Below are 26252 nucleotides of genomic sequence, written 5' to 3'. Positions count from 1 at the left end.
CTAATTTAAAGGGTCATTATCCATTAATATGGCGATTTTAAAAACAATTGTTTAAATCTAAATTTAGAGCTGAAACGCATAAATACATTTTGATAATGACGAATGAATTTTTTGGCTCTTTGCTCAAGGAATTTAAGTGATTTTGTCTAATCACCTTAAAAAGGTAAAAGTGCTTATTCCTAATCTTGTTACCTTGTTCAATTTTGTTTCTATCTTAACACCTAAAAAACGCTGAGTACAAATAACAAACTTTATTATCAATCAATACAAACATAATACAAGTAGCTTAGTTAGTTTCTCAGAGTTTTAGGGTGGGTAATGCTGGAGTATTATAATAACTTTAGTGAGTTGTGTGTGTGACTAATGGTTGGGATTAGTGTGTAAGTGGGGATGCGGATCTCTACGATGACCAGTAATCCCATGCCACATGCTCATTCCATCCGATTCCGGGTGCAGGTGTGTTAGGTTAGTTGAGGTTGCGGGCCATGAAGAAGGCTACGATGACGGTCAGGATGGAGAAGGAGTAGCGCAGGGCGCCGGCGCCACCATCGCGACATGGCCACTCGTCCACATCCGAGCTGCAATTAGAGGTGGAACAGCGAACAGGTGTAATCTCGCGATCTCATAGATACAATTGGTGCGAAAACGGATACGGATAGGGGTACGGGTGCGGATATGGATATGGGTATGGGTGTGGGTATGGCAGGGGGTACGATGGATAGCGCTGGAGTGGATAGACAACATGATCTTGTGGCTCCCCATGGGGCACATAGTACAGTGGTTGATGGCGTGGTGGTGCAGGTGGTGCAGATGCAGATACAGTTACAGGTGGGGCACTGGAAGACACACAATGTAAGTTCACACAGCTGATTGAACCATAGGTGGATTATGCCGAAACCTTTCGATTCCAGTGGTTGTTGTTACTCCAATCCCCCTCCTTCGCTGCCCACTAATGCTAATGATGTTAGTTCGAATGATTGGTAAGAAACCCTTTGTCATACCTACCCACTCAACCAGCCCCAGAATAATGAGGCAGTTTGTTTAGGCCATGAATGAGTTGGTGGAATACATAGTAGTGTACCAATGTTTAGCTAAGATTTCGGTTAATTTTTGTTGATTTTATTACACACAAACACACGGCAGGACAGCGGAATGGGAAATTCGAGTGAGTCAGTGAACTGAGACAGTTAATTGAGGAAAATGTGAAAGCCAAACACATAAGGGTGAGTGATTGTGGGTGGGAAAACTGGGAAAACAATTCATTAGTTACTGCTTTTGGAGTTACACAACTACACATAAAATATTCGAGCAGCCAATAGCTTTGGCTTTTGCGTTGGAAGGGATATTTACTTGATGCCAATAACACCGCAGGCTGTATGGAAAGTATAGAAAAAATGTTTATTACTTTTATGATTTTGATTAATGGAAAATTCTGATTTCTCACCAATGCGGCCACCTGCGTTGCCTGTCTTCTTGGAATCCGTATGGTTGCCCTGGCCAAGATCATCCTCCAATTCGTGGACAACAACTCCCCTGCCGATAACCGCCAGTTTGCCAGTAAGAGTGATCACCGGATCCGTGTAAGTGATGTCGACAATGCCCGAGGAGTTGGCCTCGATGTTACCCAGATCACCAACGTGACGCACCTCATGGTCGGGACCACCGTGATCAACCTGAAGTTTATAAAAGATATAATAATTTAACAGTAACCAATGAATAGCCATGATCATCAAGCTTAGAATCATATTCGAATCTAAGGATCCTGCACCCACCTTATCGGGATTGTAATGAGCACCCATGCTGACGCATCCATTTGTTAGATCTCCTTTCTCATGGATATGGAAGCCATGCTTTCCCTCCTTTAATCCCTCCAGCTGGACGCGGACATGGACATTCTGACCACAGTCGTTCTGCGTAAAGGTCACGTTGCCCTTGACCTGGGTATTATCCGATTGCACGGGTCCGATCAGATAAGCTATGGCTTGAATGGGCATATTACGCTGCAAAGCGAACATATAACAATTTTAATTATTATGTTATGGCTTTTCCAATTATCGGAAAACTCACCGTCTGTGCAGCAGAACAGATTGTGGCGCAAACTGCCAGGGTAACAACCAGATATTGCAACATTTTTAAACTGTAAGGAAACCATTGTTAAACTAGACACGTGTGCGACTCAGCGAGAAGGAGGGTTAAAGGTTTACATAGCTATAAATAACATTTTTTAATTTAATTGAGTGCCACAAACGTCAAAATTCTCAGCATGATAAAAACTAGAGATGATCTTATCTATGAAAATTAAAACCCGGACTTGAATAGGTGACACTCATTTTAGATAGATAAAATATACTCCCAGAGACTTGAACAACGTTTCTAAAAAAGTTTTGAATGTATGATTTATAAAGGGATGAAATTTTAATTACAATATAACAACTGTTTTAAATAAATCTTACAATTTTTAAAATGTCAAAATCTGTTTTTTTTCTAAGTCTCGAATCCCGGGATAACAGCTCATCTCTGAGCTGGACGTCATCAGGTGCACATTCTCTTGATTCCATTTAAACCCGACAGTTGTGTGCGGAATTGAAGCGCGTAGCCTCAATTTATGAAACGATTTGTGGGTCATATATGATGTGCGAACGGGTATTATTATTTATGTGTGTGAATAAACGATACCCAAACGAAACTAAATGCAAACAGCCTTTTTCACAGGGTTAAGTGTGGCTGCGGGAAGGTCAATCAACAATCTCTTTTTCGTACGCACATCGCTTCCAATTTCCCATAAATGAATTGCGGGCATAATGGATGGATGTCATAGTTTATCGGGGTAATATTTGTTTATTGGTCCGGTCCGGTTTCCCATGGCCCTTATCAATGTGTCTGCGATATGCTTCCGATCTTGCCAACTCATGTTCCCCAAAACGATCTTCCAACGCGGTCAGTACCTGCTCTACACGTATCCTTATCTGCACTTGAACTCGGTTCCATAATTTACGATTCTCACGCTCGTAGAGCGACTACATTTTCGACCCTATCTAATGAAGTAGGAATGCGATTGTGGGACTATAAGTATTTTTTTGGGACCTATTTATTTATTCTGGTTCAAACTGTCACGAAATGGGTCACAAATTGCAGCTAATAGCCATCGTTTGTCCATCAAATGGGGATAATTACGGCTGTGCCACTGCTGATTGAATATGATTGATTTGAAAATAATAACTGAGTTTTAGATTTAACTGACCGTAAGGAATGTTATGCTAATGAATGATGAATTTGCAAACAATAAGGCAAAGATTACTTGATTTCCCATTCTGTGACTTTGCATCTAATTTAAACGCCGAAGCTATGCAGTTTTGAGATATCAACGAGACATAATTTCCATATATAGAAAGATAGGAAATTGTAAACACTTGTACGACAAACTTTTTATGGAAAGATATCTTCATTGAAGTTTTAGACTGCGGAATGTGTGGATTCCAATGGATATGTGTTATATCTCGAGTGCATTTTTGCCCACTCACACTTCGGGATTTATAACTGGTTACCTTAACCCACTCAAGGGCAAGCGGACAACGAACGCTGCCGAAAGAGAGACTCAAAAATATGCGAAGTAAACTGCGTTTTGAGGTAACTGGTTTCTTTGGTAATACGCAATCATGGGTAATACATCTAAATCTGGTTCTAAAGTGTAAGCAAAACAATAAATAATGAATCCGTTTAATTTCACAATTTCAACTTCAGCTTAACCTTCACCTATTATTCCCGATTTCTAGCCCTTGTTCTTCTTTTTTATTTGCTGTCAGCTGCGCACTCACCTTGTTAGCAACTATTTAATAATTGTGTAGTTATTGTTTTTTTGCGAGAATTAAGCGATTGCACCTCTGTACCGTTGGAGAACTGCGACGAAACTGTTTCGAGCCCCTGGCATTGCCATCGCAAATCGACTCGCCGAGAGAATATTGGGGGAGATTTGGGGAGAGCGGAGACCGAAGAATGGAGAATTGAGAGCGTTACCTGGCAGAGCGGCGAAAATTGCAGTGGGTGGTCATCACGATCGTGCTGGAGAGGAATTTACTCTCCGGTTTATCTCAGGCTTATGTTACATCTTTCCCGTCTCTCACTGAAATCTTGGTAACTGCAGATTAATCAATTTTATCTTTCAAGCCCTAACAATGTACCTGTTAACCTATTCACTGCATTGTTTAATTATATAAGCAATATATCTATTGCATAATTCTTTGGAATTACTCAAAGTGCTGTTGAAACACGCTAACGTGCTTTTCATTTGAATACCTTATCACTGTAGAGTCATAAAATGTGTGCTAGGCTCGCTCGTGCCTACAGGTCTGGTCTGCTATATTGGCAGACTTTCAAGATAGGGCAAATTTGTAGAATGTCCGAACCACTAAGTCAAAAATTCCTTTAAGGTGAGTTTGCGTTTGGTTCCATTATAAGATCTTTAAATATTCATTATGAATAAAGGATTGATGTCTAAATGTTATTCTGTAAAATAGTAGCAAATAATACCACCTCTTCCAGCAGGCCAAGATCTAGTATTCAAAACAAATCACACATTTAATTAAGTGAAAATATTCGTGTATTCACATTTGTAAATTGTGCTAATAAATCAAGATGCATACATACAGAATTGCTTAATTACTGGTTGATAGCCAAGCCCTACTTAATGATATAGAAAGTAAGTACAATACTACAACTACGACATAAACGGAAACTTGCCATTTGGAAGTATTTTAAAACTAATTATATAGCTTATTATAATTTTGCACATGTCCGCCTGTTTTGGGTTCAACCGTCAATAACGGTCGAGGGTTAAGCTACTTCGATTAACTTTTAGTTTTGGTTGGATTGGGATTGAGTTGGGTTGGGTTTCTAGATGAGCTTGTGCCTGCCAAGGGAGGCTGTGTGCATGGGACTGCAGTTCTCGATGAGCATGGTCTGGCCCTCGTCCGTCGGCGATCCTCCTCCACCCTTGTTGTTGCTATTGTTGTTAGTGTTATTATTATTGTTGTGGTGGACCCTTTTCATGGGTCGCTTCCTTTCGAGATCCGCACAGGGATGCAACTCTACGGTCTGCAGACTTTGGGCTCGCTGCAGCGAAAGTCGAAGGGGTTTCTTTGGGGGAGTGGGTCGAGTAGTACGTGTTTCTGTTGGGGGCTTCGATTCGTTTTCGCTATCGAAATCAAGGGATTTTACACTCCTCATGTCGCTTGGAAGGCGGGCTCGTAGGGTATGCGTTTCACTTTGACGGGGCGTGTCACGACGTCGATCCAGTCTAGAAAGCAGAAGATGATAAATAAGTTAGTCAAGTTCATTAAAGTACAATAAAATCCAAGTAAGACACACACGGCCTAAAACCTAAATTTAAAATAATACGATCCCACAAGGGCTTAGGTGCATTATAAGGAATAAGTAATAAGATTTAACATATACATAGTTCCATGAATATTTTATGAAATTTCATATGTATTGTTTTGCAAAAAAGTTTAGATCAAGCTGAATGATTGGCAATTGAAATGTTTGTTCCATTTCTCTTTTTAAGACCGAATAATTAATTAAATTCAGAACCTATGGCCAACTTACCCATTATAATGATTGAGATGCTCCACACTGCGTGCATGTGTGCTCATGAGATGTTCGCGATGCAGTTGCTGCTGTTGCTGGAGAGGATCTCTAGGGCGTTCCCGGTGCTGCCGATCCCGGTGTCGCTCCTTTTCACGTCGATGGTGCTGCATATAGGCGGAATCGCTATTTATCGAGATCTTAGAGGCAGACAGCGATTTGGAGGGCATGGAGTACATGTGTTGCAGACGATCCCTCAAATCGATGTGGGTATTCTCCTTGATCAGTGTTTTGGTTACATGTGCCGGCGTGTTTTGCGTGGAGGCAATATCCTCACCCATTAGTTCGATGGGCTTGCCACCCACTAAAGTGGTGATGTAGTTGCCCCGCTGGAAGATCAGGGGCTTTTCAGGTGGCGTCGAAGGAGGTGAGGATATGCTGATGCTGGTCACATGTTGGGATTGATTGGAGGATGTCTGCTGCGATTGCTGTTGCTGCTGCTGGGAAGGATGATGATCTTTGACCGTTTGGAGCTCCCGCACCTGTTCTTCCAGGTAGGAAATGCGATGCTGCAGCCTCATATTATTCTCTTTCTCCTGGTCAAGTTGCTTCTGTGGTATGGGTACTGACTTCTTGCGTAGTACCACCATCTGACACTTGCCAGAGCTTCCCACTTGCTTCTGCAGTTCTTCTTTGGATTTCCCGGTGACCAGTCGTCCGTTGATCTCCAAGATGCGATCGCCCTTGTACAAGCCATCTCCCTCCAAGGCCCATTCTACGTAGAATCCAGGTTGATCCATTCTTTGTTGAGCTGCCCATCTTCCAGAGGTGGCATGTACGGCGTGTAGACTCAAAGAGACCCCAGAACTGATGATGTTGTACAGGGTCTGCGCCTCTGGCTTGGATTTCTCTAGGCGGGCCTGCAAAGCCCTAGCCTCCTCCACAATCGAGAGCATCTGCAGTTCTTCCCTACCCAGGGCATATTCCAATTCAGCTTGCCGAATGCGGATGTCTATGTTGCTAAGGAGAAAAGAAAGTAAATGTTAACTAACTGAATCGCCAGTTAAGTCACTCTCTACTCACTCTGTAATGTCCAGCTTTTCCAGGGCACTCTTCAGATTCTTGATCTTAATCCGCTTATTCTCCGCCTCCGTCTTCAGTCTGTTCAGTTTTTGCTCAGCCGCCGGCTTCTCGGAATCATCCAGAGGAGGTCCCGTGGGGCGTGGCAGTTTACCCAGACATAGCTGAATGCGCAGATTCTGGATGACCGCCTCCCGATCCTGAAGAGCCGACCTCAGTTCTTTGGACTCGCTGCGCGTGGATCGCGAGGAGAGAGTACCGCCTAGCGAACCACCCTTGCGCCTTCTTCCGGTGGTGGAACAGTGGGTAGAGGGGGTGGTGGTGCTGGCAGTCTCCTGGTTCGTCTCTGCAGTCGAGTGCAGACTGTACTTGACGGCACTGCCACAACCCTTCGGATTGAGAATGGTCTGCAACGAAAGAAGGCAAACAAAGAAGTGAGTTAATCCTATTAAGCACAATGAGATCGGGGAGTGGAATAAATTAGTCACGGACATATCTTGATAAGATATACATATACATATTTATTTTAATGATTACAAATCTCTTAGAAAGACTAATGTATAAGCTGCATTTATAGAGACTTCAGGGTATGGAATTACTCCTTGGGTATATCGTAGACTCCACACTCCCGATTGGCGGGCAGCGAGGCATCTGAAAGGTGTATAACTTAGTATATGAATTCTGACACGAGTTATTTATACCCCCACCTATTTTCTTGGGATATGGCAAGTTCAGGTTCTCCATGATTTTCACAAACTCTTCGATATCCTTAGTCAGTCTGGGGTTATAACGCTTCTCCTCCCACACACTGCTTTCCATTTGGCCTCTGAAACAGGCAGATATTAAAGGTATATCGCATATCTTCCAAGACACCACTCACTTGTAGTCGTGTGCCGGATATATGCGGAAGTTCTCAGGGAGAGTAAAGATTTTGCTATGCACATTGTTGTAGAGATTACGGGGACAACCCTCTTGGAAGTCAGTGCGTCCACAACCTCGAATTAGGAGAGTATCACCGGTGAAGATACACCCCTGATCCTTGATCACATAGCTCATGCAGCCATTTGTGTGACCCGGAGTGGCCAAAGTATCTATCGCATGGGTGCCGAAGTCTATGCGATCTCCCTCCTTCAGGTGATGATCCGCTTTTGCTCCACTGGCAGCTGCAATCACCGACTGACAGCCCGTCAACTTCCTCAACCAACCGCTGCCGGTTATGTGATCCGCATGCATGTGGGTGTTGACTTGGGGTGATGGGGAAATAGGGTTGTGCCATGGTGAAATTATCTAACCATCCATATAAAGAGATCACTGACACTTACTGGCATACTTTAACTGAAAACCCAGATCCTTAACCAACTGGGCATCTCGTTTGGCCTGCTCCAAAACTGGATCAATGATCACGGCCTCTCCATTCTTTAAATCTGCCAAAAGGTAACTGTAGGTGCTGCTTTCACCATCAAAAAGCTGAAGGAAAAGTATTTAAAATCTAGCCAGGATAGTCATTCTAGTCACCTACTTGACGGAAGAAAAAGTCTGGAGAGAAAGGCTGACGTTCCGGCAGGCTCATGGTTCCAAAAGAACTCAATGATCGGATATTACTGACCAAGGTTGTGGGATTTCTCGTTGAGAGCCGCTTGAGGGCTGACAGCATACTGGATCCAACTAATCGCATTTTGTGCTCGTATTTCTATCTGAGGTTCGTTTCTAATCGTCCGACTTCGGTTGTAATTGTTTGCTCAGGTATTTATTTCTATTTACCCACTAAACGTATCACTTGATAATTTTTGTTGGACTTTCGTATTTATAGTTAATCAGTTTTATGGAATCTGATAAACTTCCTAATTTATTAAATTACTGATTATTGAGCACTTTTTGTTGTTTCGATTACAGTCTTTCGATTATCACAATATTTGAACTTAATCAGAGGTAAAGCATATCACTCGCGTACCGAAATTTCAATACAAATATATTAAGTAGTTTCGGACAATTTACACAATAACAAACAAAAGTTTGGTGAACACAGAAAAAATTTCAGCGGCACATCAGCTGAAGTGTTGAGTTTTACTGAGTTGAATTAGGGTGTGTTGCGGGAAGCTTTTGGGGAACCTGTTGCTTCGCCGTAGCAAAAGCTTTTTGAACTTTGAACAAGAGGAGACTACGTGATTAGCGAAATAAGTGGTTCATTGTCAATAGAGGTGTATCAGGTTTATTTTAGAGGTTAAACACTTTAGATAAATCCCATTGGAATAATATTTCGCTTGATAAACCTTATGATTTCCTGTACCAGTTCTGCATAGTCCTAAGATATATATAAATCCTAAATCAAGCAGCATTAATATAATACTAAAAACAAAACATATTTCCTGTCCAAAATAACTGATTACTGAAATACCAAAAAGTTACCTCTGGGGTTGCATTTTCTTTTACTTGCATATTTTTTTAAGATCTTAAAAAACACTCTTAAGCACACAAGAACCAAAAGCCGTTACAAAGCCTTGTCTCAGCTGCATTTACTTATGAGCCCTTAAAAACTGCAACAACCACCTTATAAACGCATTTTAGGCTTCCTTGCACCCCTTCGCTAGCAACCCCTACCTTCTCAAGGAAGTTGCAGTTGTTGAGAAATTTTTACAAAATTAATAAAGAGGGAAATAATTCCAGACCGGACATTGTCCACTATACGGGGTGAACGTGAGAACTTCTTCGATTGCCGGATTTCGTTTTAAGTTTCTTGACTTTTCCCTCAGATCATAAATAAATTTGCATATCTTACGAGTTGGATTTTCATTCATTAACAGCTCAGGCTAGAAATCTCTTTTGCATTCGCGTTGAGTAATTGGTGTAATTTTGTGGAAGGAATTAATTGACCATATACGGGTGAGGTAAGAAAATCTGGCTAGAGGAGAAGGGTGTGAAATGCAGCACGACTGCGGGGTGCGGTTTTGGTAGGGTCTTTGAATAGGAAAGAAAAGATATCGATTTCGTTTCGCTCTGCCTGTGATTACTTCACATTTGGGGGGAGTTATTTGTTCAGCCTTTTGGTTGTGGCCAATTTACTGGAACTATTTATAGTTGCTATTACCATTGATGCACCTCCCCCAAAAAAACCAAAACTAAACACCTGTCAGGTAATGATTCGCATCGATGGTGATGTTGATTTCCAACCCAAACAAAACATATTCGTCACTCACTTTTGCTTTCAATCATTTCGCTGCGAGTGAAAGTTCCATTGTGGTTTCTGACTTCTTTCTACTTATTTGCCAAAACAGCCATCATGTGGGGATCTAAAAAAATCTTTTTATTTTCTTAACTCACAAAAGGCTTAGTGAGCAGGTTCAAATGGCCGAATGTTAAAGATTAGTGGGGTCATAAGCGCCTCATTTCCATCATCATTACTTTTGGTTTTCGCAGTGACTTTCTTTAATTCCAAAAAAATTGCAATATTACTCCACATTACAATTTTCATATCTACTATAGGAAATTCAACGCACATATGAAATTCTCCGAGTCTATTGAATTGTAATTTCACTTTTCTCACATTTACGTATTCCACTCACTTCCCCCACATAAAGAAAATAATTCCCAGCTTGGCTATGCAATATTTCACACATAATATCTGTTAAAAATATTTAGATATTCGAACTGCCAATCATTTGAATGCAACGGCATGAATGACTCTGCGTTGTGGGCTGCGTGAAAGTGTTGCTTAAAAATGCATTCAAATGGATTTGCAATTAATTGTTGTAATTAGTTTTCAGCATTTTTATCTTCGGGTTTGCTGTTGCTTTCAACACTTTATTAATATGCATTTATTTGGATTAAGGCTTTGGCGAAGATTTATTTGATTTTTTAATGGTCTGATCCATTGCTCTAAAACTAACTAGCTTAATAAATCATCGACTTAAGCTATTTTCTTCTTTTTTCTTCTGGTATTTGCTAGCTTATATCTGGGATTTATGTGAGCCGATTTGCGAATTTCGTTTTCGACAACTTTCTAGCGTGTTGCGATGCAAAGTATCTGGGGTGAGTGCTTGCAGCTTACGGGCCTGTGCGTGTCAATATCTAATTAGCGTAGATAGTATTCGCGCACTTACATAATCGAATTAGACAAAAGGGGGGCGTGGCAGGGCGGTTCGCCGCCAATGGATGGTGCATTAATTATGTTGGGTCTTACACAATATGCTTATGGGTGCATAGGTTTTTTTTGCAATCGAGGGAACTTACCATGGAGGCGGACTTCTGTTTGGCAAAGGCGCGATGATGCGCGGAAATCGGTTCACTAACCACACTTCCGCTGTCCATGATGGAAAACTCCTCTACGTCTTTGCTTACAGCTCTGAAATGAAGTAAAAGATACGGGGATTTTAAGATACAACCTCAAGCTGACGTTGATATATGTGGTGGTGAACTTTGAACCCGTCGCTGGCAAGTGGACAGCCCCACAATTCAGTCCTAGACATCAGCTCACTCCAAAGTCACTTTAATTTCGCGTTCCGCTTGGCAGGGTAAAAACAATTGGGCTGCAATTTTCGGTTCGTCGGGTTTAACAACTTTGGCACGTTACATTTGCGATTCGTTGAAGACGCTTTAATAAGCCACTGGCACCCAGAACCATCCTTCTCATTTCATCATTCATATGGAAATGAGTTGGTTACAAAAAAAAGAAACAACGCACTTTCGTTGGTTTAGGGGACCCACAACAAAGAAATGCATTCGATATGCAGATCTGCACAGCCGCAAGATACACACACGAGATTGAGATTGTATCTCGCGGATGAGGTTGCATAGATCACATTACTTAATGTGCCGGCAAAGACAACGGGGACTGCTCATTTCCCTCTTTTCTGGCTTTTCACTTGTTTGCCTTTTTTGCCTTTGTCGGCAAACGAAGACAAAGCACTTCATTCATACTGCAATTGTCATAGATACTTGTGACATACAAAATGTATCTCACAGGGCTAAGGGCTTTAACTAATACCGTTAACTTGGTTTTTATTAAGCGCTAAAAAAGAACAAGTTCTATGGAAAAGATTCCCACCCGTAGCCGATGAACGGCTAACTTTAAAGACAAACTTTCGATGAAAACCCTTTGATATATATATATATTCTGTTTTATTTATTATAAGAGTAATGTTGTAGCAGAATTGGTGGAAAAGTCTACTGTTCGTGCAATATTTATTTACTGCCTTGAGTACGCTTGTATAATCTATAAATATCATACCATTAAATTTGGTTAATACTATTCGTAAATACAACATTACAATATAATTGAAGCCCCAAAGTACAGCTTCCTCCATTTGAGAGTCTATATCTTCAGCATCTGTTTGACATAGTACTATTTAGTTTTGGGCTTGGGCTTGTGCCTTTAAGATAAGCCCAGCAAGTCATTAGTCTTGGAGAATAATTATTATGCCGAGACTGCCGCGAGCAACGTTCTACAAAATTTAGCTAAGAACTCCATCTACATCTTGCCTAACCCCATCTTTTGGGGCCTATCTCTCGGCTTGCGTGTTGGAACAGGAACTAGATAAAACCCCAAGAGACGACGGGGTAATCCAATGTTTCGGGCTAGGTTACCTTGTTCAATGTGGGCCTACCATTAATCTAATTTCGCTTTAGTGCCTAATTGTGGAACGGGGAAGGGGAAAGACCTGCTTAGAGCACTTTGAATGGGAACCCCGACGAGTACTCACACATTAGCGGCTGGATTTGAATCTTACTCTGGTGATTGTACTTTGTTAGAACGCTTTGCTAATGAGCTGAAATTATGGGGAACTGAGGAGAAGAGTCTGTCAGGAATCTACAAAGTATCTACCATTGGCCAAATTGCATCAGTGTCAGTTACAATCCACAATTGGCTGTGGGAAAGGTCTGTCAACCGTGAAGATCGTTCAACTATACCCTCTTCAGCATACTTAACTATACGTATACATATGAGTGTACCGTCTTATATGCATGTAATTATTATTCTTCAATTTGCGTGCCCAACTCAGAAGGGTTCGCCTTGTGTCTGTCATTATATTTTATAGGAACGAGAGCAAGTGCAGCGAGACCCAAAGACTCAGGCTTCTGGCTCAGGTGCTTCCCAGGCCCCGGGTCTCGAACATGTGGGCGCTGAAACCACTGAGGCGCAACCAGACCAAGAGCAAGTACTAGTGCTCCATAATCAAGTTATTAGGGGGAGTTACGTGAGGGGGAAGTTTGGGTAAGAGACCTATATAATTAAACAAATTTCAAGTCTTTGTGTTTGTCAGCTACCACACCCGATCTCACATTTAAAGTTTTAGTTAATTAAATATCACTTTGAGTACTGAGATAGAAACAATAATGTGTTAAGCTTGCTTAAGTGGCTTTGTTTCTAATTTACAGACAAAAATGTATCACAGAAATAAAAAACATTTCAGAGACGTTTCAAAGCACATCTAGTTATGAAAAATACTATGGGTACTAGCTAGACTTTCAAAATAATTTGTGGTTACACAAATAATCCTCCAGTAAATTACACTCTTTTAAAGCCCACACATTACCTCACGCTACCATCTCTATTAGCCAAAGAATGGAGTGAGCCCTGTAATCATTTCCATTTGGACTTCATTTATGTTGAGCGCGTTTCCGGCGTTTCAGTCAAGTTAGAAGAGTGAAACTGACAAAAAGCCGAGTTTATGAAGCAATTTAACTCAAGGTAGCGCAGCAATGTTTTTCCGTCAAGAACAAGCCGCGAATTGCGGTATTACTGTTACTCCTAAATTCAAGTTGCAAATTGCATTTTCGATGCTGATGGCCACGCAAGTGGAACGATGTCCAGTGAAACTTGTTCGGATGCCATTTTTCCGGTCTAGTCGAGAGATCTCACACGAAATGACCCAAAAAGCGGCGAAATGATGACAAGTTTATGCAGCATTTTATCATTTCTCACCGGCTTTAGATGAAATTGATGTCGCCAAGGTCCCGGGGGATCAGCTCTAACACGAATTCAAACGGGTACTCTGAGAATCTTGCTATAAATTCCAATCAGCCGAGATCTCGATCTCGGATCTTCAATTAGCCATATATCAAATGCAGTCCGTTCGGATGTCGACAGATTGTTGAGCGTATGCTAAAATCATTTGCCCACACATCAAATGTTGGGTTTTATGTAAATTCAATAGCTTGGAAATCAAATCAAATTTCTGTCTATCTCACGGGGGGCGTAACCTGCCCCGCCCCTCTGCTGTTACTTGCTTACTATTATTTTTTTCATCCAAGCGCGCCTACAAAATTGTTGCGAGATGAGCTCAGTGCGCGCCCACAATTCTGTTGGAACAATGCAAAAATATTTTGCTCAATTACTTAAATGGAGATGACACCTGGTTCTAATATATAGTTGTTTATATATATAGACGCGTAATAACTTGATCCGAAGCTCTGACTTTTACGCCTCGGTTGATGCAAATGGGAAGAAGCCAACAGCTTTTGCACTGTTAAGTAAGCAGATAAGAGCTCTGTTAACTTTTCCAGCTGTTAGAAGCGTTCTAACAGCGGTAAACCGTATGGCGCTTTGGCCGGCTGTTTAACAGAGCCTCTTTAGCTCAGTGGCAGAGCACTGGTCTTGTAAACCAGGGGTCGTGAGTTCAATCCTCACAGGAGGCAGTTGTAGAAACGTCAGTTTTTTCTTTTTATTTAATTATTTTTTTGTTTTTGCTTTGTTTTTTCCACAAGGTTAAAATAATTATCAAAATTACCTTAATTCCGTTTCTGTAACATCTCGGCGCTTTAATAACCTTTATGAATAAATATTTACGCTGCGGGCTTGACGCCGAATTAGGTTTGTTTTTTTATATTTTCAATGTGGTGTTTCTATGCTCAAACCTTAACCCCTGCGTCTAGTTTGTAGTTTCCCAACACCTGCGCCCTGTCGGTTCGAGTTATTTATGGGCTGAAATATTTCTCTTGGCACTAACACACTACGGCGAACACAAATTAGCCCAGCTTGACAATTGGTCTGGCTTGTCGGGCATTATTATGTGTGCACAAGTGTCACAAGCGCAGCCCCGACATTGATAATTTTAATCGCCCCGGAGGCTGCTGAGTACATGGCCAACAAAATGGACCGAACCGGGCTAAGATGTTGCGACAACTGGCCAAGAATCAGCTTAATGGACTTGACATAAATATGGAAATTTCTTTGTTTGTTTCGGGGTTTATATCTTTCTTTTTACGAACTGAACTTTGAGAGACTTCTTAAGAAAAGGTCGTCGATTTGTTTATTTGGCTAGCTGTTCTATTAAGCTTTGGTATTATATCATATACCGAAAAAAATATATGCAGTGAGGTCGGCCGATTCCTCTTATAAAAGTAAATTTGATGGTTCCCGGCTTATAACATATCATAGTTCTATGAATGAATGCTGGGACTAACAAATTATATAGATATTTTTATTATTATCAATATACTTCCTTAAAAAACTTGTTTTTTTGTTTACGTTGCAGTAAGAATGTAGTCTTGAAATTGACCCCAAGTTCAGCACCACGACCTCTTAGTATCCATGTTTTTCTTTTTTCGAACGATCACTGTACGGACTGTTTGCTTTGCAGCTGTTGCCATTTCAGCTGATAATTGCCCATCATTTTCAGTGGGCAATTAGTCTCGGTTTTAGTTTCCAGAGTGTACACAGAGAAAACTATCTAAGAACATTGTTCTTGAATTGAGCACATTGTTCTTGAATTGAGAACATTGTTCTTGAATTAAGAACATTCGTTCTTTAAAACCGTGTAAGTACATTTTGGTATCAATATAAGAACGAAATGGTGAGAAGAGAAAAGTTAAATTGAGTTTATTTAACAACTTTTTGATAAGTATACACTGAGGACTGAACTCATAGTTTATTTGTACATACAATTTACTTAAATACCGCCAATTCAACTTGATTGGAGCAAAATAAAAACATTTTCCACTTAAAAATGTCGTTCTATTTTAAGAACATTTTCAACTCAGATTAGAACGTCAGAATTTTCTCTGTGTAGATGTATGTCTACCGCTCACAGTTAGAATGTCAGCTGTCTTCAGATCGAGATGCAGATCGGGGTCGCGAAAGTCTCCGTCCGCACTGGACAAATTACTTATGCAAATCAATTCTAGAAAGTCGGCCTGTGATTAGGCGCTATAAGAAAGTGCAAAATTGCCCTGGCCAGATGATCGAAAATACGATCGATCGAAAGCGAAATCGATGTCGCTAGTTTTGGCTTGGTTTATTTAGTGGAGATACAGATTTTCAGCTCTCGTTTTAATTGTTACAGCGACTCTTTGAATGAAAGTGAAAACCGCAACCTGAACAGTTAGCCCGAATAGTCAACATACACAGGTCGACGATGTATGCAAAGTTATCTGCCCGAATCTTGGCTTTCTATTCCCACTTAATGGGTGAAGTAGACAAAACAAAAGTCAGCATAAATGCGTTGATGCATCTCGGTCCACACATAGACAAGAAATCACATAAAAATAAAATACAGTCATTCGAAAATTTACATATTCAACAAAACACCCGAAAAACAAACTTTGATTAGGTTGTTAGCATTGAAAAAATCCAAGAAACAGACAAAAGTCAAAGACGAACAGCCAAAAGAATCCGAAGAATATGTAAATGACACTCTAGAGACCGCAAAGACATCCTGTCGATAAAGGGTTTGGCATTTCAATGAAGAAATGGAAACGGAGAATACATTTCGGCTAGAGACCGATCAATTGTCATTCAAATGCAGCCAGCGATTCCCAAAAGGAAATATCTAATTAAAATTAATGACAAAAGAGAGATGGGTGATACTGAGACTGAGATACCGAGCGGGACAGAACCTGCCACTGCATTTAAGCCACAATTCGAAAGGGGTCTGTAGAATGTATTAGAATTGTAGATTGTGATTCAACCGCAAAATTCTCAGACGTAATTATATGGTCAGAGATCGAGTCATATATTTGACTGATTGATTGTGGCTGCTTGGAGGAATTCTATTAGAAATTCGAACCTCATCAGTATATTCCCTGAAACTTTGAACTTGGTTGTGGCATAATGAGCAAAAACCATATAACCATAGTATAGTATTTACGGTCTTATCTGCGACTCATCAACAAAGCAAATCGCGTTTTAATAGACAGCTAACTGTTTAATTTTTACCCACCGCTTTTGTTATGATAAGAAAAGAGTTATAAAAGAGTTCGAAAGTTTCTCTATAAATATTCAGATATCAGAACCGTTTATTGTTCATGAAGATTATGCAAGATAAATTCCACCTCGAGATATTCAGAAGGAGCGGCCTTCTGAAGAGCAAAAAAAAGAAACACTAGATAAAATTGCCCCATCCCCGTTTACTCTAAAGAGGCCGCACTGTATTTTAGAATGCAACAATTGATCGCTGCTTAACCTTTCGCTTTCCGCAAGTGATTTTCGCTCTTCATTTTCGAAGCCATTGTTAAAGCCGATGAAAACTACTTACCAGCTTTAAGTACGGATCCCAGTTAAAAGTCAACCAATAACTCTGAACAATGGCAATGTGCGCAAATCAAAGGCAACATTTCATTTCATTGCATTTGATTGGTTTGTTTTTGCGGAGGGAGGAAAGCCTCAATTTGGTGTATTGTATTGTACGAATTATTTACACTTGGGACATAAATCAATGATGTCAATGGTTAAACCGATTGCTTGAAACCGCATCGAAACCGTTGCTAAAACGCGATCGGCACATTTAGTTTTAATTTTTTTGTTAATTATTTCCGTTTGCAGCGGCTTAATAAATTATGTTATTTCCTCTGTGCGTTTCCTTTGTTTATGGAGGATACAGGAAATTTACTCTCGAATGGGATAGGTAAACAAAACACACAAATTCACGTAGGTTTAGGTTGATTGAAGAAGGTCCACAAATTCACGCAGGCGCAGGGAGGTTATCACGAAATCGTTTATGGATTGTATAGACAGAGAGAGCGCGCACACCCGATCGCGTCGACGATTGGATGAAGTCTGTTTAGACTTCGTGACTTAGACGGCAGACGGGCATTACATGAAGCCGCTCTCTGGGTTGCTCTCTATATGACTCTCCTGGGCTCTCACCTCTGCACCCTCTCTATATGACCGGTGTTGCCCGTGTTTGGAAACAGAAAATAGCTAAATAGCTAATAGGTTCAGTATGAAATGGCTAAATATGTGATTGAGAATTTTAAGTTATAGGTTTCGACATTTTTAAAGATAAGTAATTACCATGTTACCATATTATAAATATTAACATACTTTAAAGTGTTTTTTATTCGAAAAAATAAAAAGAGTTTGCATTAAAAAAACAATATATTGCGTTTCAGTAAAAATACATATTTTCATTTAAATCCCATTTGAAAGAAATAGGAACTAACCTCAGAAATATATTTTAAGCCATTTGAAGCAACCATCTGGTTATAAAAAATTCATTCTACAACTGAAACCAATTAAGATTCTAAGACACATTCAAAATGCTTTGAATTTAAAATAATAAAATTTAAAAAAAAATACCCATACTTAGCTTGAAAATAGCTAGTTCTGTAAACCTGGTGGTGGATAAATGACTTAGCGAGCTGTTGTAGAACTGAGAGCAGCGTGAGTACTTGCGAAGTGCACTGGGCTCCGGATTTATCGGGTTATAGTGCGACCGACCCGCAGCGATCGTAATGCTTAATGGGTAATAGAGTTCCAGTGCATTGAACTCCACTCCCTCACATTTTCGGTGGGTGTCTTTGCCTATTTTGACAGCTGCCGCTGCATCCGAGATTTTACGATGCAGCGCGCATCTTAAACTGCTCATTTGCCTGCTGCTCCAGTTGCATCATCATCACCAAATATCGACATATGGCACTCGCTTTATATAGTGCCCTCTATCTGCCCTTTATCTCTGGCGTTTCGGTCCGATGAGTTCGCTCGTGCGCAAAGTCAATTAAAATGATCACAACAATCCCGAAAAAGAAACCCTTTACCCTATATCGGGGGTAAAATCCACATGCGTAGGGGTTGCTGGCGTTGATTGTATTTCCCTTCATTAAAGGCAACCCAAACAGATACAAAATTCAAGAGCAGAGATAAATCAAAATTAAACAAAAATTAAATCGGGAAAAAAAGGATTACGCATGCGCCTCTCGTGCGCTTAAGTGCGCCATATATTTTTTAACCCTCTGCTCGCCTAATTGCGAAACTTTTTACGGGTTGATTTCGTTTCGATTAGCTAATGTGAGGCAGGGCTATGAGTCTATAAATCAAAATCCCCTAGTGAAATGTGCTTTACCGTTAGAGCGAGTCTATTACCAAATCCACTAAAAGCGCCTGGCTGCTCATTTCCATACACGTTTGTGGCTTCAGTCTTTCGTTTCTCCAGCGGACCATGACAAAAGATTGAGAATGCTGAGAATCGAAAAAATATTTGTTGCCTGTCGAATAATAAACCAAAAAAGAAAAGAAACACTTCCTCTTGGAAAAGAAAAACAAAGGAAAATCACTTGACGCTGTCAGTTACGCGAAGCCACTTTTTATGGTTTTCCATCCCGAGCCAAATAAACAACGACACACAAAAAAGAAGACCGCAAGTGGCTGGAAAAACTTGACTTGCTTTGGGTTTTCCTTGCATTTCCCAGAACAAGATTGAGTCTGGATTTGGGATTGGTTCTTTAGTTGAGGCGGAGGTCGGGGCCAAAGGCCAGGCCAAACATTATAAACTCGAACATTTTGTGGCACTTGAAAAATGGGAAAACAGAGGGAAAGCCCTGTTTTTCGTAATTTATGCCAAGTGGATGAGATTCCAATGGCCGAACAAGTAGCCGCTTGCAACCTCAATTAAAACTGAATTTATGCCATCATAAAGAAAACACTACGCTAAGCTACCTGGACACATTTTCCGCTGCCGATACGATCCTCTTTTTTTTATGTATCAAGTTTCCTGAGGTGTGCGTGTCCATGGAGCGTTTTCAAGATCGCGAGACAACATAAATTGTCTCGCTGAGTACAGAGCAATGGGAGCGGAACTTGATCGCGTTTTTGGAGTGCCTCAAAGTCCTTCGACAGGTGACAGGTGCTCTCGATTTAGGGTACCCGGCTAATTTAATGTGCGCATTGCGCGAGGAAGTGAGGAGTTTTACAAGGCCAGGAAGGTAAGAACCAAGGAACCTGTGGGGTGTATTTACTTGCGTTTAAAATAGGAATAAAATAGGAATAACCCCTTGTGTCCTTTAGAAGTGCACTTATTATATTGCATGCCCATAAAAGTGTAGACCTCTTAATAAAAATACCTTAAATATAGTGCTTAATGACCTATAATGGCTGGTAATATGTAAATATTTATGTAGAGGATTTTAGGATCATCAAAAAATATGTTGTTCAGCAATAGACACTTTCTTACCTTACAGATGATTTCCAAAAATGGAAGTATTATAGGTATTACGATAGATAGAAAGATTGTATACAATTTGTGGGCCATTTTATACTAACTTTAATTTAAATTTAAATGTTTCCAGACTTAAAGATATTGCGTATTAGATGTATTATAAATATTATAATTTTAAAAATTGAAAGTTTCCATTAATACTTAGAAAAGTATTATATGATCTTAGCTAGCAATATTTGTATCTTTCTTTGGCCCCTTTATAACACCTTTAAGTTCAAATAACTATGCATTCACAACATACTCTATAAATATTTCCAGTCTTAAAGATACTGCATTTCAAACATATCTCAGATGTATTATAAACATTATCATACCTACCTCATCGCCCAAAAAAGTGACAGCTCTCAACTCCCACGCCACCTGAGGAAATTACCTGGGGGAGTTGGATGCCTCCTGTGAGGATTGAACTCACGACCCCTGGTTTACAAGACCAGTGCTCTGCCACTGAGCTAAAGAGGCCCACATTTCGAGGGCGTCCCAGAAGCGAATTTCAACTGCTGGTTGAGAGCTTGGCTTGCATTGTACACGTACTATATCTTTGTATCTGCTCGAAGAACACAAAAGATAGTTGTCGCAGAACATGAACATATGTTGACACAGTTGGGCCTGCTCTCGATCTGGTTTCGCTGACTGTCGCCGAGCTGATAAATGCTTTCAAACGCAATTAAAAGAAATGGCTGTGGAAAGGTGGAGTGAAGTCATAAACACAAGGTCAGGCCGACCGGATATTAATTTCACAAAAATTACACACATTCAACGGATAATCAACATTAAGATCGGCTCTTGGGCGCCGCGCTTCAGTGGCCCATGACAATTAGGGTCAAAAGAAAGAAATTCGGCAGCCTGTTCACCTGTTGCCAAGATGGAGCCATTAGGGCTTCCCTGAAAGCCAAGACGATATGCTTGATGAGCAAATATTTTCACATCATCATTTTGATTGCCACGCATCTGCAAGATACATACTATGTGCATACCTTATATACAGCCTGTGTTGAATGCAGTTCGATTTCAGTTTCGAGGCAGCAGTGCGTGCAAAATGGATCAACGATCTTTGCGCTTCGCTACCAGCCGTTAAATCAACTGCGCTTCGGGTCAGAAAATTTCCCCCGAAACTACGATCGATTAGGTCCCATATGTTGGCCCTAAGATCGAAGAGTTTCACAGCAGGATCGGATTGGGCACAGAAAAGACGAGCAACTGTCGCGTGCTGAGTTGTAAAATTTTAACAGCTGCTGTTAATGTGTCGGGGGATAAATGAATTGCCTAAAATTACCCGACGCGCTGCCCAAATTGCCATTAAATCGCATTAAGACGAGCACACCTAAACCGCAAAAAAGGATTTCGTATAGGCATTAATCTAACTAATACTCCCTGTCTGCCTTTTTGGGTTACAAATCTATCCGAAAAGTGTCAAACGAAAACAATGGGAACAAAGAATTGGGTAAAAAATTGCCTGATTTAGTGTAAAATTGCAGCGAAAAAAGAGACACCAGAGAGAAATATGAGGCTAATGCCTGCTGACAGGCAAAGGACATTACATCAATGGTTCGTCGTCATTAGCATCCCGAAAGAGGATCGCAGAATATGAAAAAAAAAACATCAAATACAATGGGGAGAGCTAAAGGACCCGAGGCAATTCGTCACAGTCTGTCACTTCTGATCCTCAACCCCTCGTACCAATCAATCTCAGGTTGTAACTGTATTACGGACGGCTGGATGTAACAGCTTACGATCCCGACCCAAATCGAGGTTCTGCGCATGCGCCACGTGCCTTTTCCCCTTTTTCCACTGCCGCTCCCTTTCCCCTCACCATTTTCCCCTTTTGGCCAGCTGCCGCCGACGCCGCTCTTCAATATTGGGTTTAATTTTTTCCAACCCCCTCATCGGCTTGAAAATTCATTTTATTTAGCTTTTGTTTTCCACTTGAGCTGAAGCACTTTCCATTGTTGCCTTTGTAAACACACTGCTCAGTGCATTTTTTTGTTCGTGTTTTGCTTTCTTTTCGTCTATTTTTGTATTATTTTTAGTTTTTTAATTAATTTGAACTGATTTCGGTCTGAAGAGTTTTCCACGCAATGCGTTTACGTTAATGGAACTCAAATTGAATTAAGGCTTTTGTGCACTTCCATTGACCCCAGAGACATTTTGCAGGGAAAAAAAGAAAGGAAGTCATGTGGAGAAGAGGGTTATTGGTTGATCAGGAAATACATAAAGAAGCTAGAAATCATAGAGAGCGAAATTCTGGAGATGGAAAAGTTTGCACTTGAATGAAAAGCGAAGAAAAGAGTTGAATGAAAATTCAAGCTAGGGATTTAATTGAAATTTGATTCCTTTCGTTGACGGATAAGTGACAGCCTAAGAAAAATCATAACCAAAGGCAAAAATGTGAAACCTCAAATGAATGAGTGTTGATTGAATAATTGAGTGAATGAGTACTTCACCGATGTCAATCACACAATTACTTTAGGTAAATGATAAACCATTGAAAGATTTCTTTTATTCCCTATTATGAAAAGCCATTATTTCGTAAGGATTACACTATAATATAACATACATACATATATAGATAAAACCTTATGAACTTGTTCCATTATTTTTTTTTAACTAAACAAAGTATAAATATTTGATCTACATCTAATCTCAAAGTCATCACCCAATTTATTGTCACAAATTTGTTGATTTAGCAGAGTCTCTCGAGTGATTTACCTTTGCTCAATGAAATTAAGATGACATTTGCTTGCAAATCAGCCAAAAACTTGTATTTATATCGGCTGAAAACAACTTGATTTCGATCACTTTAGACCTTAATTTATTTAAATGCTTATCGGATCGTTCAAAATTAATTAAGTGGCACACTTTAATTTGCATAAAACCCAACTTGGCACATAAACAACTGAAAAACAACCAAGCTGGCAATCAAGTACAAGATCCATAATATCCATTTTCAAGACTTTTCAGACAATGGCCAAAATGCAAAAGTCTGTTATAAATTATTTATGACGTTTCCCAAATGTCAACAGCCAAATGCGTCGCCCACCAAATGACATTTGGCGACAATTGAAATGCATGTGGCTTAGGAGAGAAAAATGGTTTTTAATTATAACAGTCGTTTTATTTTTATTTTTTGTTGACAAACTAAGGCAGGAAGGTGTTCAGCCTGGCTTAATCACAATTTAGTTACTGCAATTAATTTCGGTTTTATTTGATTGTTGTCTGCGAATGGGCTGTGAGTTTTCAGTGCAAATCAAGTTGACATGAATACCTGTTTAAAAAAAAATGGACAGCAAAAAAGAGTTGACAATGGCAGACACACAACGACAATGCAAAACGGAAGTTTAGTATATTGCTAAATAAACAAAGCAAATAAGCACCTATGGAGCTTGGGTTAAAAAGAGTTTTGAATACCCTTAAAAAATACCCTAACTCTTTTGACTTTAAAAAGATAATACTGGATCCAAAGTGCTCCCTTTTGGAAACGAAAGTATTTTTGTTTAGTTTAGTTTATTTTCCAATTTATTACTTAATTTTTATGATACCAAGCAAATAACTTATGGAAAGTATATTCTTATTCAAAATAAACAAAAACCATTTCCTTTGAAATAAGTATTTATTAACAGGTAAAACATCACAATTAAAAATAAATTTCCAAGTGAATAGCTGCCATTAACAGACATTTGACAAATATTGAATGTGTAAAAAAGAAGGGCAAACAAACAAATAGTTTTCCAAAAAGAGTTTGAACGACAAAGAACCCCATAGAAGAGTATAAAATCAAACAAAAAACGCAAATGCAACGGAAGTTTGATAAAATATGTGTGTGAGCAATCGAGAACCATAAAGAACAAAAAAAATGTGGGCAGGGGAAGAGGAAATAGCAAAATACACTGTAATTAACTGGCGGTTCTACACAAAGAAGAAGGGTGGGGGAATGCATCATTTATTCCGCATGAATTTGCATTCGCATTGGGCAGTTTGAATGCAAAACCAGGGTCAAAAACTGGACGAAAGCGATTCGAAATGCATTCAGAAATCCCGGAATGCAGTTCCACAATGCCCGATAATTAGGGGTTGCAACTTCGAGGATGCAACTCTCGCAGAGTGATAAATATTTTGCGCCTGGGATGACAGCCCATAAACATTGCGATTACGAGTATTGACAATGTTCAATCAGGACCGCACGGGGCATCCTTTGAGTGGCTCTACTGTACTGCTACAAGTCACTGTGCGTACAAGTGACAGCTGCCGATCCGCTGTAAGCCCTGATGATTACATTGTTTTTGACATGGACACAGACATAGACCAGCCCTTCTTTCAGTCGTGATTGATGATTGATGACAGGGCCGCGATGTACGAGCTGTCATGTCCAGTTGTCAGTCACGCAAATCTGTGTTTTCCAACACTACTTCCGCCAGGGTTCTGTAAGCCCAGAGAAGGGATCTCTACAAAAAGGGGTTTCAAATGCCTAAAGTCAAAAGCGGGGCGAGATTCAACAGCTTAGCGAAATTTACATACTTGTACAGCATAATGTGCACCCTTAGCATGGGTATTGGGTTTCGCTTTCCGTTGTGCATAATGCATTTTCACAGTGGGACACCCCGAAAAAAACGATTTCAATTTTTACCAAAGTGGGCGTTGTAATGTTGACACTGTAATTTACGCATTTCACCTTTTCTTCAAAGCATTTGCATATACATACATAGTTTAAATGCCAAAGGGCTTAACAAAGGTAATTCGATATGGGAAACATTTTGTAGCCCAGAAGTACAGTTGTGTCTTGAGTAAATATGCAGCTTGCAGTCCCAGTGACACAATTAGATGTTGCATCAACCACTTCCCACGTCAATTCTCCACAATTTACCCATAGCAAATTGCCACTCGAAGCTGCACACCCGCAATTCTTTTTGAACTTCGACTTGTCTTCATTAGCCAAAGAAGTCACTCAGCTGCCGTTACTGTTCTCTCAAGTGCCGATGCCAGATAAGGCCTACATTAATTTCCTTTGTCATGGAGCCAATTTCTTAAAGTACCCGGCAATTATAGCTACAACTTTTCGAACCACCCGCGGAAAGCAAGCATTAACAGACGGCAACAGCTGCCAGCGCACGCCGCTCTGTTAAAGTTTCGCTTCTGACGGCCGCCTTGCCCAAGCCTCTTTAGCTCAGTGGCAGAGCACTGGTCTTGTAAACCAGGGGTCGTGAGTTCAATCCTCACAGGAGGCAGCTGTAGCCTTACATTATTTTTATGATTTTAAGATTGCAACATTTTTTTAACTTTAATTTCTTAACGTTTCCTGAAATGTGGTTGAGTTTATGTATATATGAGTTTAGCTTTGAAGACAAATGCGAATAATTCCTGTTGTCTATTAACTTGACAATTAATTTTTTATATGCTTAACTATTTCTCGGAGTTCATTAAGTCTCTATGGGATATTTTAAACAATTATTTTTAATGTTGTATCCACGTTATTATTAAGAATTAATAATTGTTTGGTTTTTACACTGACTCTGAACCAATGCTAAAACCATTATGATTGTGGTTCGAGTTGTTAATTCACTCCACAAATATTTTTTTATCCGAAACTAAGTTTTAGCGTACTTAAAACTTTTTATAAGTATGTGTATGCATTCCAATGCTGTTTATTTTACAAAATGTACAACGCATAAATAGAAATTATATATGTTATCAAGAAAATGAGTCATTCGCATTGGTATAAAATGAATCATGGTAAACTTCATAGATGAAAATACAAAATATTGTATCTATTAGGTATTTTTTATTATTTTAGTTATTACAAAGATTCTTCTGGTTAACTTTTTTCAAGATATGGATTTTAAATTTTTTAAATCTGTACTAAAATGAAAAAACTTCAAAATCAAAAGATCCCGAGAAACAAATTGAAGATGCAGATTACCATCTGCCTCCTGTGAGGATTGAACTCACGACCCCTGGTTTACAAGACCAGTGCTCTACCACTGAGCTAAAGAGGCGAATAGCGCGATGTTGCGAAAAGTCTCAGTTGCCCCTCAGCAATTTTCGTGCGATTTATTTTTACCAAATTTAGCTCGTTTTTTAATTAATCCTAAATGATTTTCCGTGTTTGGTAAATTTAACCTATTGATATGAGCATGTGGCGGCAACTTTGTTAGTAAACAAATGTACTCTTCT

General features: G+C 39.9%; 2 protein-coding genes and 4 non-coding genes across 10 annotated transcripts; 2 read left to right on the top strand and 4 right to left on the bottom strand.

Annotated features, from left to right (window-relative positions):
* Positions 1–236: 236 nt before the first annotated feature.
* On the bottom strand, positions 237–3960 carry Sod3 (Superoxide dismutase 3). Of its 2 annotated transcripts, XM_065863313.2 has the most exons (6): positions 3816–3960; positions 2068–2137; positions 1773–2000; positions 1445–1673; positions 1351–1372; positions 237–836 (listed from the first exon to the last, which is right to left on the bottom strand). In XM_065863313.2, the coding sequence occupies exons 2-6, from the start codon at positions 2128–2130 to the stop codon at positions 623–625; spliced, it is 756 nt and encodes a 251-aa protein (XP_065719385.1). In that variant the 5' UTR covers positions 2131–2137; positions 3816–3960; the 3' UTR covers positions 237–622. The 2 variants fall into 2 exon arrangements, with proteins under 2 accessions (XP_065719385.1, XP_016930261.2); XM_017074772.4 differs by lacking the exon at positions 3816–3960 and having other exon boundaries at positions 237–578.
* A 596-nt stretch (positions 3961–4556) lies between these two features.
* LOC108009786 (persulfide dioxygenase ETHE1, mitochondrial) lies at positions 4557–17648 on the bottom strand. Of its 4 annotated transcripts, XR_011603771.1 has the most exons (6): positions 8180–8721; positions 7983–8127; positions 7541–7904; positions 7368–7486; positions 6664–7067; positions 6350–6600 (listed from the first exon to the last, which is right to left on the bottom strand). XR_011603771.1 is itself a non-coding variant. In XM_017074427.4 (5 exons), exons 2-5 carry the CDS (start codon positions 10963–10965, stop codon positions 4891–4893), a joined length of 1884 nt encoding a protein of 627 aa, XP_016929916.3. In that variant the 5' UTR covers positions 10966–10999; positions 17130–17648; the 3' UTR covers positions 4557–4890. The 4 variants fall into 4 exon arrangements, 3 of the variants coding, with proteins under 3 accessions (XP_016929916.3, XP_065719378.2, XP_016929917.3); XM_017074427.4 differs by lacking the exons at positions 7368–7486; positions 7541–7904; positions 7983–8127; positions 8180–8721 and adding exons at positions 4557–5293; positions 10888–10999; positions 17130–17648 and having other exon boundaries at positions 5602–6600; XM_017074428.4 differs by lacking the exons at positions 6350–6600; positions 6664–7067 and adding an exon at positions 7156–7311 and having other exon boundaries at positions 8180–8716.
* Positions 14221–14292, top strand: TRNAT-UGU (transfer RNA threonine (anticodon UGU)). The gene has a single exon. It is a non-coding gene; the product is annotated as a tRNA-Thr (tRNA).
* Positions 17649–20474: 2826 nt separating the features above from the next.
* TRNAT-UGU (transfer RNA threonine (anticodon UGU)) lies at positions 20475–20546 on the bottom strand. The gene has a single exon. It is a non-coding gene; the product is annotated as a tRNA-Thr (tRNA).
* Positions 20547–25234: 4688 nt separating this feature from the next.
* Positions 25235–25306, top strand: TRNAT-UGU (transfer RNA threonine (anticodon UGU)). Its single transcript has one exon. It is a non-coding gene; the product is annotated as a tRNA-Thr (tRNA).
* Positions 25307–26002: 696 nt separating this feature from the next.
* TRNAT-UGU (transfer RNA threonine (anticodon UGU)) lies at positions 26003–26074 on the bottom strand. The gene has a single exon. It is a non-coding gene; the product is annotated as a tRNA-Thr (tRNA).
* Between the last annotated feature and the right edge of the window lie 178 nt (positions 26075–26252).

This window comes from Drosophila suzukii, chromosome 2R (assembly GCF_043229965.1).
Source record: "Drosophila suzukii chromosome 2R, CBGP_Dsuzu_IsoJpt1.0, whole genome shotgun sequence".
Lineage (NCBI taxonomy): Eukaryota > Metazoa > Arthropoda > Insecta > Diptera > Drosophilidae > Drosophila > Drosophila suzukii.
This window is presented reverse-complemented; position numbering and strand designations above follow the sequence as displayed.